The 20,253-nt window shown below is 41.3% G+C and overlaps 2 protein-coding genes across 2 annotated transcripts in view; one reads left to right on the top strand and one right to left on the bottom strand.

The window, feature by feature from the left end:
* The window catches only part of LOC140895608 (sodium channel protein type 2 subunit alpha), a 204,535-nt gene that overhangs the window by 87,129 nt on the left and 97,153 nt on the right, over positions 1-20,253 (top strand). The window contains exons 9-13 of the mRNA XM_073305731.2: positions 3,330-3,471; positions 4,320-4,526; positions 12,419-12,709; positions 16,134-16,502; positions 19,179-19,311. Of these exons, the coding sequence (XP_073161832.2) occupies positions 3,330-3,471; positions 4,320-4,526; positions 12,419-12,709; positions 16,134-16,502; positions 19,179-19,311 (1,142 nt within the window). The remainder of the gene's footprint in view (positions 1-3,329; positions 3,472-4,319; positions 4,527-12,418; positions 12,710-16,133; positions 16,503-19,178; positions 19,312-20,253) is intronic.
* Positions 4,225-20,253, bottom strand: part of LOC140895607 (uncharacterized) — a 169,591-nt gene continuing 153,562 nt past the window's right edge. Inside the window, exon 6 of the transcript XR_012154286.2 lies at positions 4,225-4,448. The gene's annotated coding sequence lies outside the window, so the exon portion shown is untranslated. The remainder of the gene's footprint in view (positions 4,449-20,253) is intronic.

Genomic DNA, 20,253 nt, shown 5'->3' with positions numbered 1-20,253 from the left:
AAATGTTTCCCCATTGCTCATCCTTACATACAATAGCAGCTGCCAGAACAAAGATGATGATCCCTGCTGGCAAGGCCTATGCTGAGGCATTTGAGCAGTCTCCAAGGAAACTCAGCTAGCGCATTGGTGAGATCTGCACTGAAATGGCTAGCAGTCTTCAAGTACATAAAAGGTTGTTATAAAGGGGAGAGCAATCAGTTATTCTGCTTATCCACTGAGGACAGGACAAGAAGTAATGGACTTAAATTGCACCAAGAGAAATTTAGGTTAGACATTAGGAGAAGCTTCCTAACTGTAAGGATGATTAAGCACTGGAACAACTTACCTAGGTTATGGAATATCCATCACTGGAGATTTTTAAGAACAAGTTGGACAAACACCTGTCAGGGATGGTCTAGAATTCTAGATAACACTTGGTCCTGCCTCAGTGCAGGGGACTGGATTAGGTGTCTTCTCGAGGTCCCTTCCTGTCCTACATTGCTATGAATTTATGGTTCAGTGGGCTATAAGGAAGTTTCCACTGATTAGACCAGGCCAGAATTAACAGCATGGAAGTGGGTGGTAAATTCCAGTTTTGTTTCTCAAAGTAATTTATAAAGCCCTCAATGGAAATCAACCAATTCAAAAAAATGGGTACTTGAGATTATCAGAGGAGGACATTCTGTAGAACTGATTCACTGTCCCAGGGACAAGTTTATCCTTTCCCCAAAGTTAAAATAAACCAACACTATCAACAACAAAAATACTTTGTAACATCAGAAGATGAAAGATGCAATAGTTTTTCCCTAACACATTAGAGCAATACCCTAGAGAGACAGATACTTTGGAAAGTCCACAAGATTTTTTTGTAATACAAAGAGAAATTATTGTTTTTCTAGGTTTCTGGTCTCTCAGTAAATCCACAAAGGAATTAATATTCCAGATGGAAATTCTGACATCCATTACTACAGCATTACTCCCATAATTAAGAAGTCATCAGGGATAACTTAGCTTCTTTTACAACAGGAAGCATTTTTCAGTGCACAGCACTAGTTTATCAGACTTTTATAAGTATTCATAGAGATCATGTCATCCCTCCATTCAAATAAAAGTGTATATTTCTTATCAGGTCTCCTTCACGGCTCAGTGCAACATAGAGCCTAGCAGCCATCACTACATGCCTTTGGGAACAGTTATTTGAGCGAATAGGGAAGAACCAGTCAGAGCCCTTACAAAACTTCAGCATCTTTGGATTGTTCTGGTCACTTCCAGCCTGACACTACAGTAAATCAGTAAATAAAAGATCTTGAGCCATAGCTGTACTAACCTTTCTTTGCAAATTCATCTGTATTATTCAGCAGCAGCTCTCTGTTTTTCGGTCCAGAGAAGCTGGTTGTTAGCAAGGATTCCAGAGTCCATGTAAGGGAGATAATTCAGGGCTCCTATGTGACTCAAGGGATGTGATAGAAGGAGGAGACATGAATTGAAATCCTGACTCCATTGAAGTCAATAGCAAAACTCCATATTGACTTCAGTAGAGCCAGGATTTCCCCATGGAGCACTCTTCCTCCTCCAGTGGAGGATTTTTTATAAACATGGTGTGTATAAACTGCAAGGAAGGCAGAAAAACTCGGGAAAGGTAGATCTGGTTATGGTCTGGGCAGAAGCTCTCATTCTATTCATCAAGCTTCTGTGTATAAAAGGAAAAGTAAAGGCAGAGTCTACTTGCTCAGGATAATGCATTAGACCTAAGGGAATGTCATCTGGACCAGCCTACCTTTCAGAGCATCACAAGTCAGGTTGTGATTAACCTATTTTCATCCAAATCCAGTTGGAAAATCAAAAATGGAAGAGTTATGTTAAGAGTTATGTCATTGGGCTATACAGCTGATGGTTCAATCCGATTAATACGGGACAGTGGAGTTAATCCCCTCAGTCTCATTGTTTCTGGCTCTCTGCAGATTCAGGCATACTTCATTACATCAGTTTACACTCTGTTTCTGTTGGAAGATTATTTCTGTAGCCGTGACAAGTAGAAACTTATTTATAGTTTAAATTAAACCTGAGTTTCTGCACATTCTGATCGTCATGGTGGCCATGTAACTACATCATTTGAGCTGGATTTGGACCACAGGCCATATGTTTAATACCCCTATGCTGTAGATTCACTTCAGATGCAGTGTTTGGTAGAAAGATGTTGCAGAACATGGTACTCCAGTAATCTTTAAGTCAGTTTTCAATTTTCTATATGGTTAAATTAAATCCTACTTCCTCCTTAGGGATAATTTACTGTTTCCCATATTCCAAGAGGAAGACTGATATGGAGGGGACAGAGAAGTAAAAATTCTGTGTTATCTATGAATTTTCTTTCTAGGATCCTCCATGTCTTCTTGTCTGACCCTCACATGTCCAAATTTTTTCTGGTTATTGCTGCCTTGTTAAACAATTTGAAAGGAAGACTGTATTTCTTGAAAAAATCTTTAAATTTTGTGCGAAGGCTCTGCAGCAAAATATTTGAATTGAATGGCACATTTAAAATTTTACATAGTATCTTTCAGGTTTGTAAGCTAACAATCTAGAGAGTTCTTCCTTCAGGGTAATAGCAGACATTTGGGCTGCCTCCAGTGGCTGTGAGATGGGGAACCACCAACTGTGAAAACTGACATGCAGGATTCTAGAAAGAAAATCCACAGGTAAGACCAATTTTTTCCCAATTCTGAAATTCACTAATTCCAGCTTGACTGATCAACAATTTGCCAAGAAATCTGATGGTCCAGCTCCTCTTCCAGACAAACTTCAGCAGTATATATCTATAGTGGGATCTAAGTACTGTAGTTTCATTACATTTATGAGATATACTCTCATACTCTGGGCCCCTTGTAGTCCTCTTTGGGGAAGCAGTAGCATCTTTTATGGAACTCCTGGGTTAAAGGGGAAAGCTACTCCCAATAAAGCTGTATATTTAGTGTCCTTGTAGAGATAACACAGAGCTTCTGGGAGAAGTATGCATCAGCTGGGTGATGCTCCTGTGGTTGCAGTTGGGGGCAGGTGACACTGAGTAGTGCTGCAGATGAAAAGTTTGTGGCAGCCAGAGGCTGAGCAGATAAGCAGCAGACCCTGGACAGATCAACGAGAGGGAGAGAGTGTGTGTGTGTGAGGGGGGTGTATGGTACAGTTTGTCATGCAATATCTTTAATCTCTTTCCCATTTATTTCTTGTTAACTTGTAAAATTCAGCAATCCACAATGAGTCTCCTATTAATTAGTGAAAGTTATTCAGTTGAAAGACAATTTTTACTCTTTACCATTGTTAAAAAATCCAAACTAATTTAATTTAATTCTTTTTTTAAGTCAATGTCCAGAAGGATATACATGTATAAAAGCTGGTAGAAACCCAAATTATGGCTACACGAGTTTTGACACGTTCAGCTGGGCGTTCTTGTCACTGTTTCGACTGATGACTCAGGATTACTGGGAAAACCTTTATCAACTGGTGAGAATGTAGTGAAAACTATGTTTTGATATGTTAATGGTCTAAAATGAATTATGACAGAAAGAATGGTCTTTACATTTCTTATTACATAATGGTGTATTAAAAATTAAGAAGCCCAATCATAAAATGATATTGGGGAACATTGTAGACTAATAGGATTTTCAAAGGGGGTACCTTTATCCCAAACTGGCAGGATCATACAGAATTGTGAAACATATGCTACAGGATTTGTCATGCTTTCTATAAAGCTACACAGAAGCTTTTCAGAGCCCATTTTCATGACTGTATCAGGTTTCATTTGACACAACATTGTTATTTGTTACCTTCAGAACTGCAATGCTGTGCTTAAGCAGTGAATAGTTGTTATAATTTCAAAAGGTGGTAGTCCACTCTTAAATACCTTGAGTCCTATTTTTGATAGCCACAAATTCATGGCTTTTTATGATGGTGATTCTTCTTACAATAAGCTAGGATCTATTGTTTAGTTGATATTACTGATGGTGCTACTTTTAGGTATTCTGGCCAGTCGAAGGGGAAGATACAACTAATACTTTTTCAGTGCCTAAAAATCCCACGCACAAATGTCTTTTTAATTATTTACTTGGAATCTTCTCTCTGAGATGATTATTAAAATCTCATATCCCCCCTCCCCATAATTAAAACAGGATTCCTAAATCACACCACCTTTCTCTCATACACACACTCACATTTTTCATTTATTTTCATTTTGATTTATAAAATAAATATTCTCATATTCAATATGAACAACTGTCTTTGATATAGATACATAATCATTTTCCTAATTCTCAAATTAATCAGTTTGTATCATTGCCCCCCTCCCCCCCCAGACTCTACGTGCTGCTGGCAAAACATACATGATATTTTTTGTTCTGGTGATTTTCCTGGGTTCTTTCTATCTGATTAACTTGATCCTGGCTGTTGTTGCCATGGCCTATGAAGAACAGAATCAAGCAACCCTAGAAGAAGCAAAGCAGAAGGAGACAGAATTTCAGCAAATGCTTGAACAGCTGAAAAAGCAACAAGAAGAAGCTCAGGTATCTGTATCCATACATTATTGTTCTTTTACCTAAAAATGTAACATTGCATACATAAATTAGTGAAACATAGTATATAATTTAGTGGAAACTAGGAAAACAATAAAGCTTCCACTTTTTTTAACCAATGTCAGATTTGTTGTGATAGTACATGTGAGATACACCTAAGAATGGGCCTATCATTGAAGAAATTTCTAAACTTTTAAGTGTTAATGGAGATTCAAAATGAGCAGTTGCGGTTGTTTGGGTGCCCTAAGTGTACATTTCCTATCTTACTGTGTTTGGATTTCTTTTTACAGTAATCTTAATTCTCGATTTCCTGAGTTTATACTACTTGATTTTGGGGTAATTACAACATCACTGTAATGTTTTTTGCCTTTAAATGACTGATATTTACTCTCAGCGTTTATTCCACTTTAAAGTGGTTTTTTGTCCAGGAATGTGCTTCTTAAAAAGTAATCTAAAATGTCATAGATGAACATACTAAACAAGAAACTTTAAAGGTATTATACCATCTTATATGTCCAATGAATTAAGTATATGTAATATCAAACCTAAATCATTTTTTAAAACTTTTTAAGGGCATCCACCAGTACACCAGAGCAGTGCAAAGAAACCAGAATCCACCAACCAGTTAAATTGGTTTACAGTTGCTTTGCATTTGAAGTGTATTGGTGAATCTGACCCTTAATTTGAAATAGACTTGTTGGTTTAGTAGGCTGTGTTAGTGAGACCAGTGCTGTGTGAAGTGTGTGGGGGGGGGAGAGGGAGCATGGTGGGAGGGAGGGCAAGGTGAGCCCATTCTCTGCGTCCAAAAGTCTCTGCTTTAAGAGCTCCCTCTATGAACCTGCCTCAGTTCCTCCAGCAGTGTTTCCTGAATGGATAGTGGAGCTAAGAAAGCAGTGTCCTGGGGACTCAAGCTAGTATGCAGTGACAGAAACGTTAATAATGACAGGTTTCAGAGTAGCAGCCGTGTTAGTCTCTATCTGCAAAATGAACAGGAGTACTTGTGGCACCTTAGCCCTGGTCTTCACTAGGACTTCAGGTCGAATTTAGCAGCATTAAATCGATGTAAACCTGCACCTGTCCACACGATGAAGCCCTTTATTTCGACTTAAAGGGCTCTTAAAATCGATTTCCTTACTCCACCCCTGACAAGTGGATTAGCACTTAAATCGGCCTTGCCGGGTCGAATTTGGGGTACTGTGGACACAATTCGACGGTATTGGCCTCCGGGAGCTATTCCAGAGTGCTCCATTGTGACCGCTCTGGACAGCACTCTCAACTCAGATGCACTGGCCAGGTAGACAGGAAAAGAACCGCGAACTTTTGAATCTCATTTCCTGTTTGGCCAGCGTGGCAAGCTGTAGATGACCATGCAGAGCTCATCAGCAGAGGTGACCATGATGGAGTCCCAGAATCGCAAAAGAGCTCCAGCATGGACCGAACGGGAGGTACGGGATCTGATCGCTGTATGGGGAGAGGAATCCGTGCTATCAGAAATCCGTTGCAGTTTTCGAAATGCCAAAACCTTTGTCAAAATCTCCCAGGGCATGAAGGACAGAGGCCATAACAGGGACCCGAAGCAGTGCCGCGTGAAACTGAAGGAGCTGAGGCAAGCCTACCAGAAAACCAGAGAGGCGAACAGCCGCTCTGGGTCAGAGCCCCAAACATGCCGCTTCTATGATGAGCTGCATGCCATTTTAGGGGGTTCAGCCACCACTACCCCAGCTGTGTTGTTTGACTCCTTCAATGGAGATGGAGGCAATACGGAAGCAGGTTTTGGGGATGAAGAAGATGATAGCTCACAGCAAACAAGCGGAGAAACCGGTTTTCCCGACAGCCAGGAACTGTTTCTCACCCTGGACCTGGAGCCAGTACCCCCCGAACCCACCCAAGCAGGACCCAGCAGGCGGAGAAAGGACCTCCGGTGAGTGTACCTTTTAAAATACTATACATGGTTTAAAAGCAAGCATGTGAAAGGATTACTTTGCCCTGGCATTCGCGGCTCTCCTGGATGTACTCCCAAAGCCTTTGCAAAAGGTTTCTGGGGAGGGCAGCCTTATTGCGTCCTTCATGGTAGGACACTTTACCACTCCAGGCCAGTAACATGTACTCGGGAATCATTGTACAACAAAGCATTGCAGTGTATGTTTGCTGGCATTCAAACAACATCCGTTCTTTATCTCTCTGTGTTATCCTCAGGAGAGTGAGATCTAATTCATGGTCACCTGGTTGAAATAGAGTGCTTTTCTTCAGGGGACACTCAGAGGAGCCCACTCCTGCTGGGCTGTTTGCCTGTGGCTAAACAGAAATGTTCCCTGGTGTTAGCCACAGGGAGGGGGGAAGGTTGAGGGGGTAGCCACGCGGTGGGGGGAGGCAAAATGTGACCTTGTAACGAAGGCACATGTGCTATGTATGTAATGTTAACAGCAAGGTTTACCCTGAAAGAGTGTAGCCACTGTTTTATAAAATGTGTCTTTTTAAATACTGCTGTCCCTTTTTTTTTCTCCACCAGCTGCATGTGTTGCAATGATCACAGGATCTTCTCCTTCCCAGAGGCTAGTGAAGCTTAGAAAGAAAAAAAAACGCACTCGAGATGAAATGTTCTCTGAGCTCATGCTGTCCTCCCACACTGACAAAGCACAGACGAATGCGTGGAGGCAAATAATGTCAGAGTGCAGGAAAGCACAAAATGACTGGGAGGAGAGGTGGCGAGCTGAAGAGAGTAAGTGGCGGGCTGAAGACAGGGCTGAAGCTCAAATGTGGCGGCAGCGTGATGAGAGGAGGCAGGATTCAATGCTGAGGCTGCTGGAGGACCAAACCAGTATGCTCCAGTGTATGGTTGAGCTGCAGCAAAGGCAGCTGGAGCACAGACTGCCACTACAGCCCCTGTGTAACCAACCGCCTTCCTCCCCAAGTTCCATAGCCTCCACACCCAGACGCCCAAGAAAGCGGTGGGGGGGCCACCGGCCAACCAGCCACTCCGCCACAGAGGATTGCCCAAAAAAAAGAAGGCTGGCATTCAATAAATTTTAAAGTTGTAAACTTTTAAAGTGCTGTGTGGCATTTTCCTTCCCTCCTCCACCACCCCTCCTGGGCTACCTTGGTAGTCATCCCCCTATTTATGTGACGAATGAATAAAGAATGCATGAATGTGAAGCAACAATGACTTTATTGCCTCTGCAAGCGGTGATTGAAGGGAGGAGGGGAGGGTGGTTAGCTTACAGGGAAGTAGAGTGAACCAAGGGGCGGGGGGTTTCATCAAGGAGAAACAAACAGAACTTTCACACCGTAGCCTGGCCAGTCATGAAACTGGTTTTCAAAGCTTCTCTGATGCGTACCGCGCCCTCCTGTGCTCTTCTAGCCGCCCTGATGTCTGGCTGCGCGTAACCAGCAGCCAGGCGATTTGCCTCAACCTCTCACCCCACCATAAACGTCTCCCCCTTACTCTCACAGATATTGTGGAGCACACAGCAAGCAGTAATAACAGTGGGAATATTGGTTTCACTGAGGTCTAAGCAAGTCAGTAAACGGCGCCAGCGCGCCTTTAAACGTCCAAATGCACATTCTACCACCATTCTGCACTTGCTCAGCCTGTAGTTGAACAGCTCCTGACTACTGTCCAGGCTGCCTGTGTATGGCTTCATGAGCCATGGCATTAAGGGGTAGGCTGGGTCCCCAAGGATACATATAGGCATTTCAACATTCCCCACGGGTATTTTCTGGTCTGGGAATAAAGTCCCTTCCTGCAGCTTTTGAAACAGACCAGAGTTCCTGAAGATGTGAGCGTCATGTACCTTTCTCGGCCATCCCATGTTGATGTTGGTGAAACGTCCCTTGTGATCCACCAGAGCTTGCAGCACAATTGAAAAGTACCCCTTTCGGTTTATGTACTCGCCGGCTTGGTGCTCCGGTGCCAAGAGAGGGATATGGGTTCCGTCTATGGCCCCACCACAGTTAGGGAATCCCATTGCAGCAAAGCCATCCACTATGACCTGCACATTTCCCAGGGTCACTACCCTTGATATCAGCAGATCTTTGCTTGCGTTGGCTACTTGCATCACAGCAGCCCCAACAGTAGATTTGCCCACTCCAAATTGATTCCCAACTGACCGGTAGCTGTCTGGCATTGCAAGCTTCCACAGGGCTATCTCCACTCACTTCTCAACTGTGAGGGCTGCTCTCATCTTGGTATTCATGCACCTCAGGGCAGGGGAAAGCAAGTCACAAAGTTCCATGAAAGTGCCCTTATGCATGCGAAAGTTTCGCAGCCACTGGGAATCGTCCCAGACCTGCAACACTATGCGGTCCCACCAGTCTGTGCTTGTTTCCCGAGCCCAGAATCAGCGTTCCACAGCATGAACCTGCCCCATTAGCACCATGATGCATGCATTGGCAGGGCCCATGCTTTCAGAGAAATCTGTGTCCATGTCCTGATCACTCACGTGACCACGCTGACGTCGCCTCCTCGCCCGGTATCGCTTTGCCAGGTTCTGGTGCTGCATAACTGCTGGACAATGCGTGTGGTGTTTAATGTGCTCCTAATTGCCAAAGTGAGCTGAGTGGCCTCCATGCTTGCCTTGGTATGGCGTCCGCACAGAAAAAAGGCGCGGAACGATTGTCTGCCGTTGCTCTGATGGAGGGAGGGGCGACTGACGACACGGCTTACAGGGTTGGTTTCAGGGAGCTAAAGTCAACAAAGGGGGTGGCTTTATATCAAGGAGTATTTCAGACAGGACTTCACGGAGGGTTCCAATAAGAAATGGTGCACCTAAGTTATTGTTCTTATTGGAACAAGGAGGTTAGCCTGGCCTCTGATTGTTACATGGCTAGATTTACCTCGCTGCACCTTCTCTGTGAGTGACTGCAGTGTGACCTAGAGGAATGAGTCCCCTAGACAGGGGAGGAGACAAATGAGTACAAAACAAATCTGGTCTATTTCTTGTTTTGATCCACTCCATCTATCTTTTACATCTTTGGCTGGCAGCAGATGGTGCAGAAGGACTGCATGCCATCCACATCTCATGGCTGCTCGGCAGAAGATGGTACAGTACAACTGCTAGCCATCTTCATCTCTTGCCTGCCCGGCAGAAGATGGTACAGTACGACTGCTAGCAATCCGTATCGCCTGCCTGCTCACCATAAGATGGTTCAATAGGACTGACTGCAGGACTAAAGAGAATGACCTGGTCAAGTCACTCCAAATTTAGTCCCTGCGCCCATGTCTGCCCAGGCGCTCCCAGCCGACGTGGCCAGAAGCACCTCGGACACGACGAGAACGGCTACCAGTCGTACTGCACCATCTGCTGCCAGAAGGCAATGGGTTGCTGCTACTGTGTAGCAATGCTGTACCGCGTCTGCCCGCACCCAGGAGACATACGGTAACTGTTACCTGAGCGGGCTCCATGCTTGCCGTGGTATGGCGTCTGCACAGGTAACTCAGGAAAAAAGGCACGAAACGATTGTCTGCCCTTGCTTTCACGGAGGGAGGGAGGGAAAGGGGGCCTGACGATATATACCCAGAACCACCCACGACAATGTTTTAGCCCCATCAGACACTGGGATCTCAACCTAGAATTCCAATGGGCAGCGGAGACTGCGGGAACTGTGGGATAGCTATCCCCAGTGCAACGTTCCGGAAGTCGACTCTAGCCTCGGTACTGTGGAAGCACTCCACCGAGTTAATGCACTTAATGCACTTAGAGCATTTTCTGTGGGGAGACACACACTCGAATATATAAAACTGATTTCTAAAAAACCGACTTCTATAAATTCGACCTTATTCTGTAGTGTAGACATACCCTTAGAGACTAACAAATTTATTTGAGCATAAGCTTTCGTGGGCTACAGCCCACTTCATCGGATGCATGCTGTGGAAAACACAGTAGGAAGATTTCATATACACAGAGAACATGAAACAATGGGTGTTTCTGTTACTTTCTTTGTTGGGCTTGTCCTGTAGTAGGTGACTTCAAGCATTCTTACAACTACAATACCCACCTGCTGAAGTGGAGAAACAGAATGACAGATCCAGAAGAGTACCCAGAAGTCACCTGCTTCAGGACAGGCCCAACGAAGAAAATAACAGAACGCCACTAGCCATCACCTTCAGCCCCCAACTAAAACCTCTCCAATGCATCATCAAGGATCTACAACCTATCCTGAAGGATGACCCATCACTCTCACAGATCTTGGGAGAGGCAGTGCTTGCTTACAGACAGCCTTCCATCCTGAAGCAAATACTCACCAGCAACCACACAACAAAACCACTAACCCAGGAACCTATCCTTGCAACAAAGTCCGTTGCCAACTGTGTCCACATATTTATTCAGGGGGCACCATCATAGGGTCTAATCACATCAGCCACACTATCAGAGGCTTGTTCACCTGCACATCTACCAATGTGATATATGCCATCATGTGCCAGCAATGCCCCTCTGCCACGTACATTGGTCAAACTGGACAGTCTCTACGTAAAAGAATAAATGGACACAAATCAGACGTCAAGAATGATAACATTCAAAAACTATTCGGAGAACACTTCAATCTGTCTGGTCACTCGATTACAGACCTAAAAGTTGCAATATTACAACAAAAAAACTTCAAAACCAGACTCCGAGAGACTGCTGAATTGGAATTAATTTGCAAACTGGACGCCATTAACTTAGGCTTGAATAAAGACTGGGAGTGGATGTGTCATTACACAAAGTAAAACTATTTCCCCATGTTTATTCCCCCCCCTACTGTTCTCACACGTTCTTGTCAACTGCTGGAAATGGCCCATCTTGATTATCACTACAAAAGGTTGGGGAGTTTTTGTTTTTCTCCCTCTCCTGCTTGTAATAGCTCACCTTAATTGATCATTCTCATTATAGTGTGTATGCTAACACCCATTGTTTCATGTTCTCTGTGTATATAAAATCTTCCTACCGTATTTTCCACAGCATGCATCTGATGAAGTGGGTTGTAGCCCGCGAAAGCTTAGGCTCAAATAAATTTTAGTCTCTAAGTTGCCCCAAGTACTCCTGTTCTTTTTGAGAAACTTTAAAGAACAGAGACAGTGGGACTGCTTAATCAACCAGTGAGAATTCTTGACATGTATGCAGTCTTCCTTTTACTTCCTGACTCATTGTAACAGATAGAATTGATTTAATCAAAATTAGCTGTAGAGGAAGGATGATTACTTGTTTCCTTTGATATCTCAGTGTCCACCTAAGAGTTACGTGAACGTGTCTGTGTTATTTATAATAATAAAAATTACATACAATTAGATATATACAACTAGATACAAAGCTGCAAATGTAGCTTAATTACAAGCTGATTTCTTCAAATATAGTCTATGCATAAGGTTTCAATTAATTTTAACTGTTTGGGGAGCTTGAATTTCTGTATTTTTCCCATTGTTAACATAATTCAGGACAAAGAAAATACTAAGAGAGATACTAAATTTCTTAAAGGATACAAGTTTGAATTAATATTATCAGTTCTCAGAAAATACTCTTTAAATCCAGTATGCAAATGCTGATGTGGGGAGGAGATGCTGTATTTATCATACAGAGCAAAGAGATTGAGTCCATGCTTTAAGTGTAAAACATGGACTCAATCTCTTAGCTACAGAGTTGTGACCAGCACTTCCCTAATACATTATGGGCTTCATCCTGTTCTCCTCACTTACTTAGCATTTACTAATTATTTCAAGTGACATTTTTTGCAGAAATGAGTAGGATTTGGCCATATACATAAAAGCCAGTTGGAGTAAATTTGGGAAAACAAGGTATGCTGTTTCAAAAGAGCAATGCTTTTTATAGTAAGTAGTAAAGGATTTGGTAGTTAAATGCATATTTGATATTTTAGTGTTTTAATAAGTAGTCAATCTTTTCGTATGCCAGGCCATAGCAGAAGCAGCTGCTGAGTTAAGAGATTTCAGTGGCGAAGATAGGATTTGTGGGCTCTCGGAGAGTTCTTCACAAACATCGAAGTTGAGCTCAAAGAGTGCTAAAGAAAGGAGAAACAGAAGGAAGAAAAGAAGACAGAGAGAGCTTTCTGGAGGAGAGGACAAGTTGGATGATGAAAAGCTTCCCAAATCTGATTCAGAAGGCAGTATCAGAAGGAAAGGTTTCCGTTTCTCTTTGGAAGGGAATAGACTGACATATGAAAAGCGTTTCGCTTCCCCCCACCAGGTACTGTTATAACTAATGCAATTGTAATTTTTTAGCACAGTGATCTGTTTGACATGCAGATTGTAGTAATGTACAAGGCACAGCATTGTGACTAAACTGCATGATTGTAAAAGAGAGGGATAATTAAGGGAAAGTTTTTGTTACTTAGTAAACCCTGAAAACATTCCCCAAAATAATATCAATAAAACAGCTGTTCAATATCTTGATGTTATGATAATATAAATGTGCACTACTTGCCACTGAAATCTACATTTACTCACAGCTAAAACCTCCTAACCTGTGCTTTCATATACATTAAAAGGAATTGTTCATTCTTGCTGCTCTAGGGTCCCTGTGGTCTAGGATGATGTAGTAGTATTTAATGCTAGTAGTCAATAACATTGTCAATTCTTTTTCTTTTTGTTTTTATTTTAATGAGTCCATATTCATTATACACAAATTTATAATACTGTAAAGGTTCACGGAATGATGGAAATGTATGCATTTTTCATATTGAAGTAATTCAGTGCAGTATACCTAGAAAGGTGATTTGTTTTCTCTTTTTTCATCATTCAGTTACCACTTTACTGTAATGCTGTATGCATCTTTTCACTTCCAGAGAATGAACAGCTATTTCAGCTAACAACCTTTTATGTACTTGAAAACAATTATCAAGTCTCCCACTCAGTTTTCTTTTCTCCAGACTAAACAAACCATTTTTTTCAATCTTCCTTCATAAGTCATGTTTTCTATTATTTTTCTTGCTCTTCTCTGGACTTTCTCCAATTTGTCTACATCTTTCCTGAAAAGTGGAACCCAGAACTGGACACACAATTCCAGCTGAGGCCATATCAGTGTGGAGTAAAGTGGAAGAATGACTTCACATGTCTTATTTACAACACTCCTGCTAATATATTCCAGAATGGTGTTCAGTTTTTTGCAGCAGTGTTACACTGTTGACTCATATTTAGCTTGTGATCCACTATAACCCCCAGATCCCTTTCCACAGTACTCCTTCCTAGGCAATCATTTCCCATTTTGTATGTGTGCAATTGATTGTTTCTTCCTAAGTGGAGTATTTTGCATTTATCCTTTTTGAATTTCATCCTATTTACTTCAGACCATTTATCACGTTAGTCCAGATCATTTTGAACTTTAATCCTATCCTCCAAAGCACTTGCAACCCCTCCCAGCTTGATGTCATCTGCAAACTTTATGTGTACTCTCTATGCCATTATCTAAATTATTCATGAAGGTATTGAACAGAACCAGACTCAGGACCAATCCCTGCGGGACCATGCCTGATATGCTCTTCCAGCTTGACTGTGAACCACTGATAACTATTCTCTGGGAATGGTTTTCCAAGCAGTTATATATCCACCTTATAGTAGCTCCATTTATGCTGTATTTCCTTAGTTTGTTTATGAGAAGGTCTTGCAAGACCATATCAAAAGACTTACTAAAGTCAAGATATACCACATCTACTACTTCCCCCCATCCACAAAGCTTGTTACTCTGTCAGAGAAAGCTATTAGGTTGGTTTGACACTATTTGTTTTTGACAAATCCATGTTGACCATTACTTATCATCTTATTATCTTTTCAGTGTTGGCAAATGACTACTTATTTGTTTCATTATCAAAAAAGTCATTTAGCACTTCTGCCATTTCCACATTTTCTGTTATTGTCTTTCCCCCTCATTAAGTAATGGGCCTATCCTGTATTTGGTCTTCCTTTTGCTTCTAATGTATTTGTAGAATGTTTTCCTGTTACCCTTCATGTCTCTAGCCAGTTTAATCTCATTTTGTGTCTTGGCCTTTCTAATTTTGTTCCTACATGATTATTATTTATAGTCATCCTTTGTAATTTGACCTAGTTTCCACTTTTTGTACGACTCCTTTTTTGAGTTTCAGATCCTTGAAGATCTTCTGGTTAAGCCAGGATGGTCTCTTTCCGTACTTCCTATATTCGTTACATAGTGGGATAGTTTGCTCTTGTGTCTTCAATAATGTCACTTCGAAAAACTGCCAGTTCTCTCAAACTGTTTTTCCTCTTAGACTTGCTTCCCATGAGAACTTACTTACCAACTCCCTGAGTTTGCTAAAGTCTGCCATTTTGAAATCCATTATCTTTATTGTGCAGTTTTCTTTCCTACCATTCCTTAGAATCATGAACTCTACCATTTCATGATGACTTTCACCCAAGCTGCCTTCCATTTTTAAATTCTCAACTAGTTCCTCTCTATTTGTCAAAATCAAATCTAGAATAGCCTCTCCCCTAGTAGCTTTCTCCACCTTCTGAAATAAAAAATTGTCTCCAACTTGTTGGATAATCTGTGCCCTGCTGTATTATTTTCCAACAGATGTTTGGGTAGTTGAAGTTCCCTATCACCAGCTAGTTCTGTGCTTTGGATGATTTGCTTAGTAGTTTAACAAAGCCCCATTCACCTCTTCTTCCTTGTTAGGTGGTCTACAGTAGACCCCTACCATGACAACAGCCTTGTTTTTTACCCCCTTTATCCTTACCCAGTACCCTTACCTTATCCTTTCAACAAGTCTGTCTCCTATTTCCGTCTCAACCTCAGTTCAAGTGTATACATCTTTGATATACAAAGCAACACGTCTTCTCTTTTTTCCCTGCCTGCCCTTCATGAGCAAGTTGTACCTTTCAATACCAATAATCCAGCCATGTGTATTATCCCACCAAGTCTCTGTGATGCCAGCTATGTCATAGTTCTGTTTATTCATTAGTATTTCTAGTTCTTTCTGTTTATTCCCCATACTTCTTGCATTAATATACAGATATCTAAGATACTGATTTGATTCCCCCTCTATGTTCCCTCTTGTCTCTCCCTTGTCCCTGTTATAATGGTCCATGTTCCCCCCAGATTCTGGCCCTCCCAGGCCTCCATGTCTTGAACTTACCTGTTGATTTTTGTCTCCATCCCCTGATGAACCTAGTTTAAAGCCCTCCCTCACTAGGTTAGCCAGTCTGTATCGGATATACTCTACCCCTTCCTCAACAGGTGGACCCCATCTCCGCTCAGCTGTTTTTTCCAGAACACCCCATGGTCAAGGAAGCTGAAGCCATCTTGGTGACACCATCTGCCCAGCCATGCATTCACCTCCTGGATGCATAGTACAAATAGGTCTCTAGAATTTCCAGAAATCTTGGTTTATCCAGATACTCAGAATAGGTAACATAGCTTAATGCAGATTTTTTCAAATAATTACTTTTTGGTTTAAATTTAGCAACTCCGATGAACAGTGATCTCTGGGGTCATGTCTGTACTCTTTCTCTGTTTTATTTCAATCCAAGAAATGTAGGTGTGTTTTTTAATCTGGTTTGAGAAGACTTTTTAGGGCATGTTAATTGGTTTTACCTTGAAATGTGTTTTTATATATTTACAATTTTCAAATAATAAGTTTAATTATGTTTTCCTACAGTCTTTGCTGAGCATTCGTGACTCCCTGTTTTCCCCAAGACGCAACAGCAGAACGAGTCTTTTCAGCTTCAGAGGTCGAGTAAAGGATGTAGGATCAGAAAATGACTTCGCTGATGATGAACATAGCACTTTTGAAGAAAATGATAGCAGAAGAGGTTCTCTTTTTGTGCCACTCAGACATGAACGGCACAATAGTAACATTAGTCAAGGCAGTAGGTCATCAAGGAGGCTTCCAGTGAACGGGAAGATGCACAGTACTGTGGACTGCAATGGTGTGGTTTCCTTGGTTGGTGTACAAACGTCACTCTTGTCGCCTACTGGACAGCTTCTGCCAGAGGTGATAATAGATAAACCAACTACTGATGACAATGTAAGGAAGTTATAAATAGTTCAGGCATGATAGCCTTTTGTTACTGCATCAGCCTGTGTTTCTACAGAATGGAATACTTTGGGAATGATCCCTGGTTGGCCAAACTGTGAATGTTACTGCATCCTGCAATAACTTTTAGTATAGTAAAATAGGTCTAAAATGATTTTATATATTCATCTGGAACTTACTAAATGTACTTGCAAACACACTCTGAACTAATAGGCTGAAATACCAAATTTACTGAATGTGCAAAATATGAACATTTAGTTTCTACATATGTAGTAAGGAGGTATACAGAACTGAATACTGAGTAGCATAAATAATGTGTTACTTTTAGTCTCTTTCAGGACCCAAAATTCAGACATTTGGCTTCCTAAACATTTAGTGTATTCCCTCCTTCCCTTTTTCTCATTGCGTCCAATTATTTCCTTCACTCTCAAACTCCCTCTGTCTCTATTTCCTGACAAACTTCTTACTAGCCCTGACTTTCCTCTCTCTCCCCATCTCTGCGTACAAATAATGTGGTCATACACATAGAGCCCACCCCACAAGCTTTTAGGATCCTATTGAGAGATCCAGAAGTTCTAGTGAGCCTTTTTTCTTGATCTCAGAAATGCTCTGATTAAATTTCTCGCACTGAGGTTACACTGCCTAGAAGCATGCCCAATTTTAATAGGGACAGAAGGATGAACAAAGGGATCTAGTATGCAATGTGTTCTGGAGAACCTCATCCTGGGTTTTCTCTAGTCAAAGGAAATCTTTACAGGTAGTAACAGCACCAAGGTCCAGCAGAATCCCATAACACCAGGATCCTCTGACAGGATCCTGAAACCAGGGAGGAGAGCTTTTAGGCCATCAGAGTCCATAGGAGGGAAGGAGGTGTGTGGACTGTGCATGTGTGAGGTGGATGACAGGATCATAACTAGTTAGAAGGCCGTAACCATGAAATCCAACCTGCAATGGCCCCATCCCACATGCTAGAATCTGTGCATATCTTTTGAAAGCGCATATGCGGCATGTTATAACAGGTAAAGTTGGGAAAATCTGTCCAACCTGTCAGCTATCATTTCAGACAATACAAAACAATAAACTGCTCCTTGTTGTATCCACAGACATTTTGTGAATGTCTTTTTACAACTTTTTACAAATTTCAGTTGAGAGGAAAATAACTATTACATAAAGTTAGCTTACATGAGATTTTAATTTCCATGCGTATCTTGCATTTTGATCCAGTCTGGAAATAGAGGGTAAAGTGAGACCATCTAATCTAGTGCACTAAGCCTTGGAATGGAATATTTTTTTTCCAGAACTCTTATTCAGAAAATCAGACCATTAGAGAATTATATCAATTTAATGTGAGCCTTATCATGCACTCCACGTGTTATCATTTTATTTTCTTAGAAATATTTATTTATTTTAGTGTAGAAATTTTCAGACATGCTTGTACACACACAATGTCTCTTTATATGTATATGCAGGGTGTGACTGCAAGTACGTGTATACCTTCAGTCTGTTAATTTCAAGATTCATTGCCCCTACCCTTACTTACTTAAAAATAAATTGGCATGCTTGGGTTCAGTTCAGTCAGACTTTTATTGGTAATTGAATTTGAGTTGACACCCTTTACAGTGAATATCTCATAAGAAGAATCAGTCATGACTAAGGCTGCAATTTAGTCATGGGTATTTTTAATAAAAATCATGGACAGGTCACGTGCAATAAACAAAAATCCATGGCCCGTGACCTGTCCATGACCTGCACTGTATACCCCTGACTAAATCTTAGCTGGGTGGGAGGGGCACTGCTCTGGGGGTGAGGGGGAGGCGCTTCTTTGGTGTGGGACAGGTGGCACCAGCTGCCAGGGGCAACCAAGCAGTAGCTGCTCTGGCTGCTGTGGGGCCACGCCAGCAGTACCAGTGCAGTTGGCTGTGGAGCCACTCCAGCAGCAGCAGGTATGGCTGTCCCTGGGGCCAGCTGTTGGGGCGGCCCTGGGGTCAGCCACACCGGTCGCTGCAGAAGTCATGGAATTGGCAGAAAGTCACGGAATCCAGGACTTCCACGACCTCCGTAACACACACGAAGCCCTAGTCACGAGTGCAGTAATAGACTGACAGACTTTTTACAAATTTCAGTTGAGAGGAAAATAATTATTACATAAAGTTAGCTTACAAGAGATTTTAGTTTCCATGCGTATCTTCCATTTTGTTCCAGTCTGGAAATAGAGGGTAAAGTGAGACAGTTTAATCTAGTGCACTAAGCCTGGAACTGGGAGCCAGAAACCTCCAGACTTCTGATTCCAGCTCTGCCATTGACTTGCTGTGTTACTTTGGCCACACTGCTTAACCTCTTTCTTTTACGATTTTCCTATCTGCAAGATGGGGTTGTTAATAATACTGATTTCAGAATTAATTGGTTAATGTTTGTGTAGCACTTTAAAAATGTGAAGTGCTGTACAAGTCACCCGTAGTAGTAGTGTCCAGAAATACACTTTGGAAATAACTGAACAATACTTTTTGAATATGGTAGATTGTTACAAATAAAAGTCTGACATAATACATTGCATAAATATGAAGGTGCATGTAGCATGAATTACTTGGAGCTCAGATTCATTATAGAAATGTTCGGTGTCTGCTTATAATATTTCTGAATTTAGTGTAATTTATATCTAATTTGCAGAGCACCACTTCAGGAATAGAAATAAAGAAGAGGAGGTCAAGTTCTTATAAAATATCAATGGATTTGCTGGAAGATCCAACTTTAAGGCACAGAGCAATGAGTATAGCCAGCATACTCACAAACACAATGGAAGGTACGTTTAAAAAACACAAACAAAACCACAGATGGATGAATTTACTTTGCTTAGAAAGGTGTTGAGTTTATGGTTGTCATTGGGGAGACTAAAAAGAGGGGCAGAGAAGAAATATCCTATTAAAAACAAATGAACATAGTGAAAATTGGATACAGTGAAAATGATAGGAGGAATAGAGAGGAAGAAAAAATTATTCGAAATAGATTAAAGCGTATCTGCTTTACATTGGTCATCCACTTCTGTTAGCCTAGTTATTGTTGTGGGATGGTGTCTGCTCCTAATAATTTGCACAAGATTCCTGTTAACTGGAAAATGTTTGTTTCTTCTAATTAAATATATTCTTGAAAGTAAAAAACATGGATTAAACTAATAGGAAGAAAATGTTAGTGAAATTAACTAACCTAGGTTTGCAATTCCCCAAAATAGTTCGAAAGGTTTACAAAACCTCAGTGAAGTTAATCCAGCCCTATTTTCCTGTTGGTTTTTCTTGTTGTTTTTTTTTTTCATGTAAGTAGGTAATTTAGATTTCTGAATGGATTGAAGAATTGGAGACTGGTTTTGAAACATTTTGGTCTAAGAATGAAAGAACCTTTTCTATTTTTGTTAATTTACTTATTTAATTTAAAAGAGAAACTCAAAAGAAAACAGAAGTTTTTTCAATTAAGATAAATTTAAGCCTGTTTCCTCCAGGTCCCTTTTCTGTTCCTATGCCATCTACACCTGCAACATTAATACCATATTCAAAACCTAACAAGGCTTCTCCAATCTACCTCTTGAACCCATTACCATATTCTTGTTTCGAGAACTGTAGCATCCCCAACTGCTAGTATTGCTACTTGTACCATTGTTTTCCTGATTCAAATATTTTCATTGACTGATTAGAATGACTCAATACCTCATTCACACATCTCATGCCACGCCCTAAAAGGTAAGCCTCAAAGT

The sequence above is a fragment of the Lepidochelys kempii genome, chromosome 11 (genome assembly GCF_965140285.1).
Source record: "Lepidochelys kempii isolate rLepKem1 chromosome 11, rLepKem1.hap1, whole genome shotgun sequence".
NCBI lineage: Eukaryota > Metazoa > Chordata > Testudines > Cheloniidae > Lepidochelys > Lepidochelys kempii.
The sequence above is the reverse complement of the archived record's forward strand: the minus strand, read 5'-3'. Positions and strand labels throughout refer to the sequence as shown.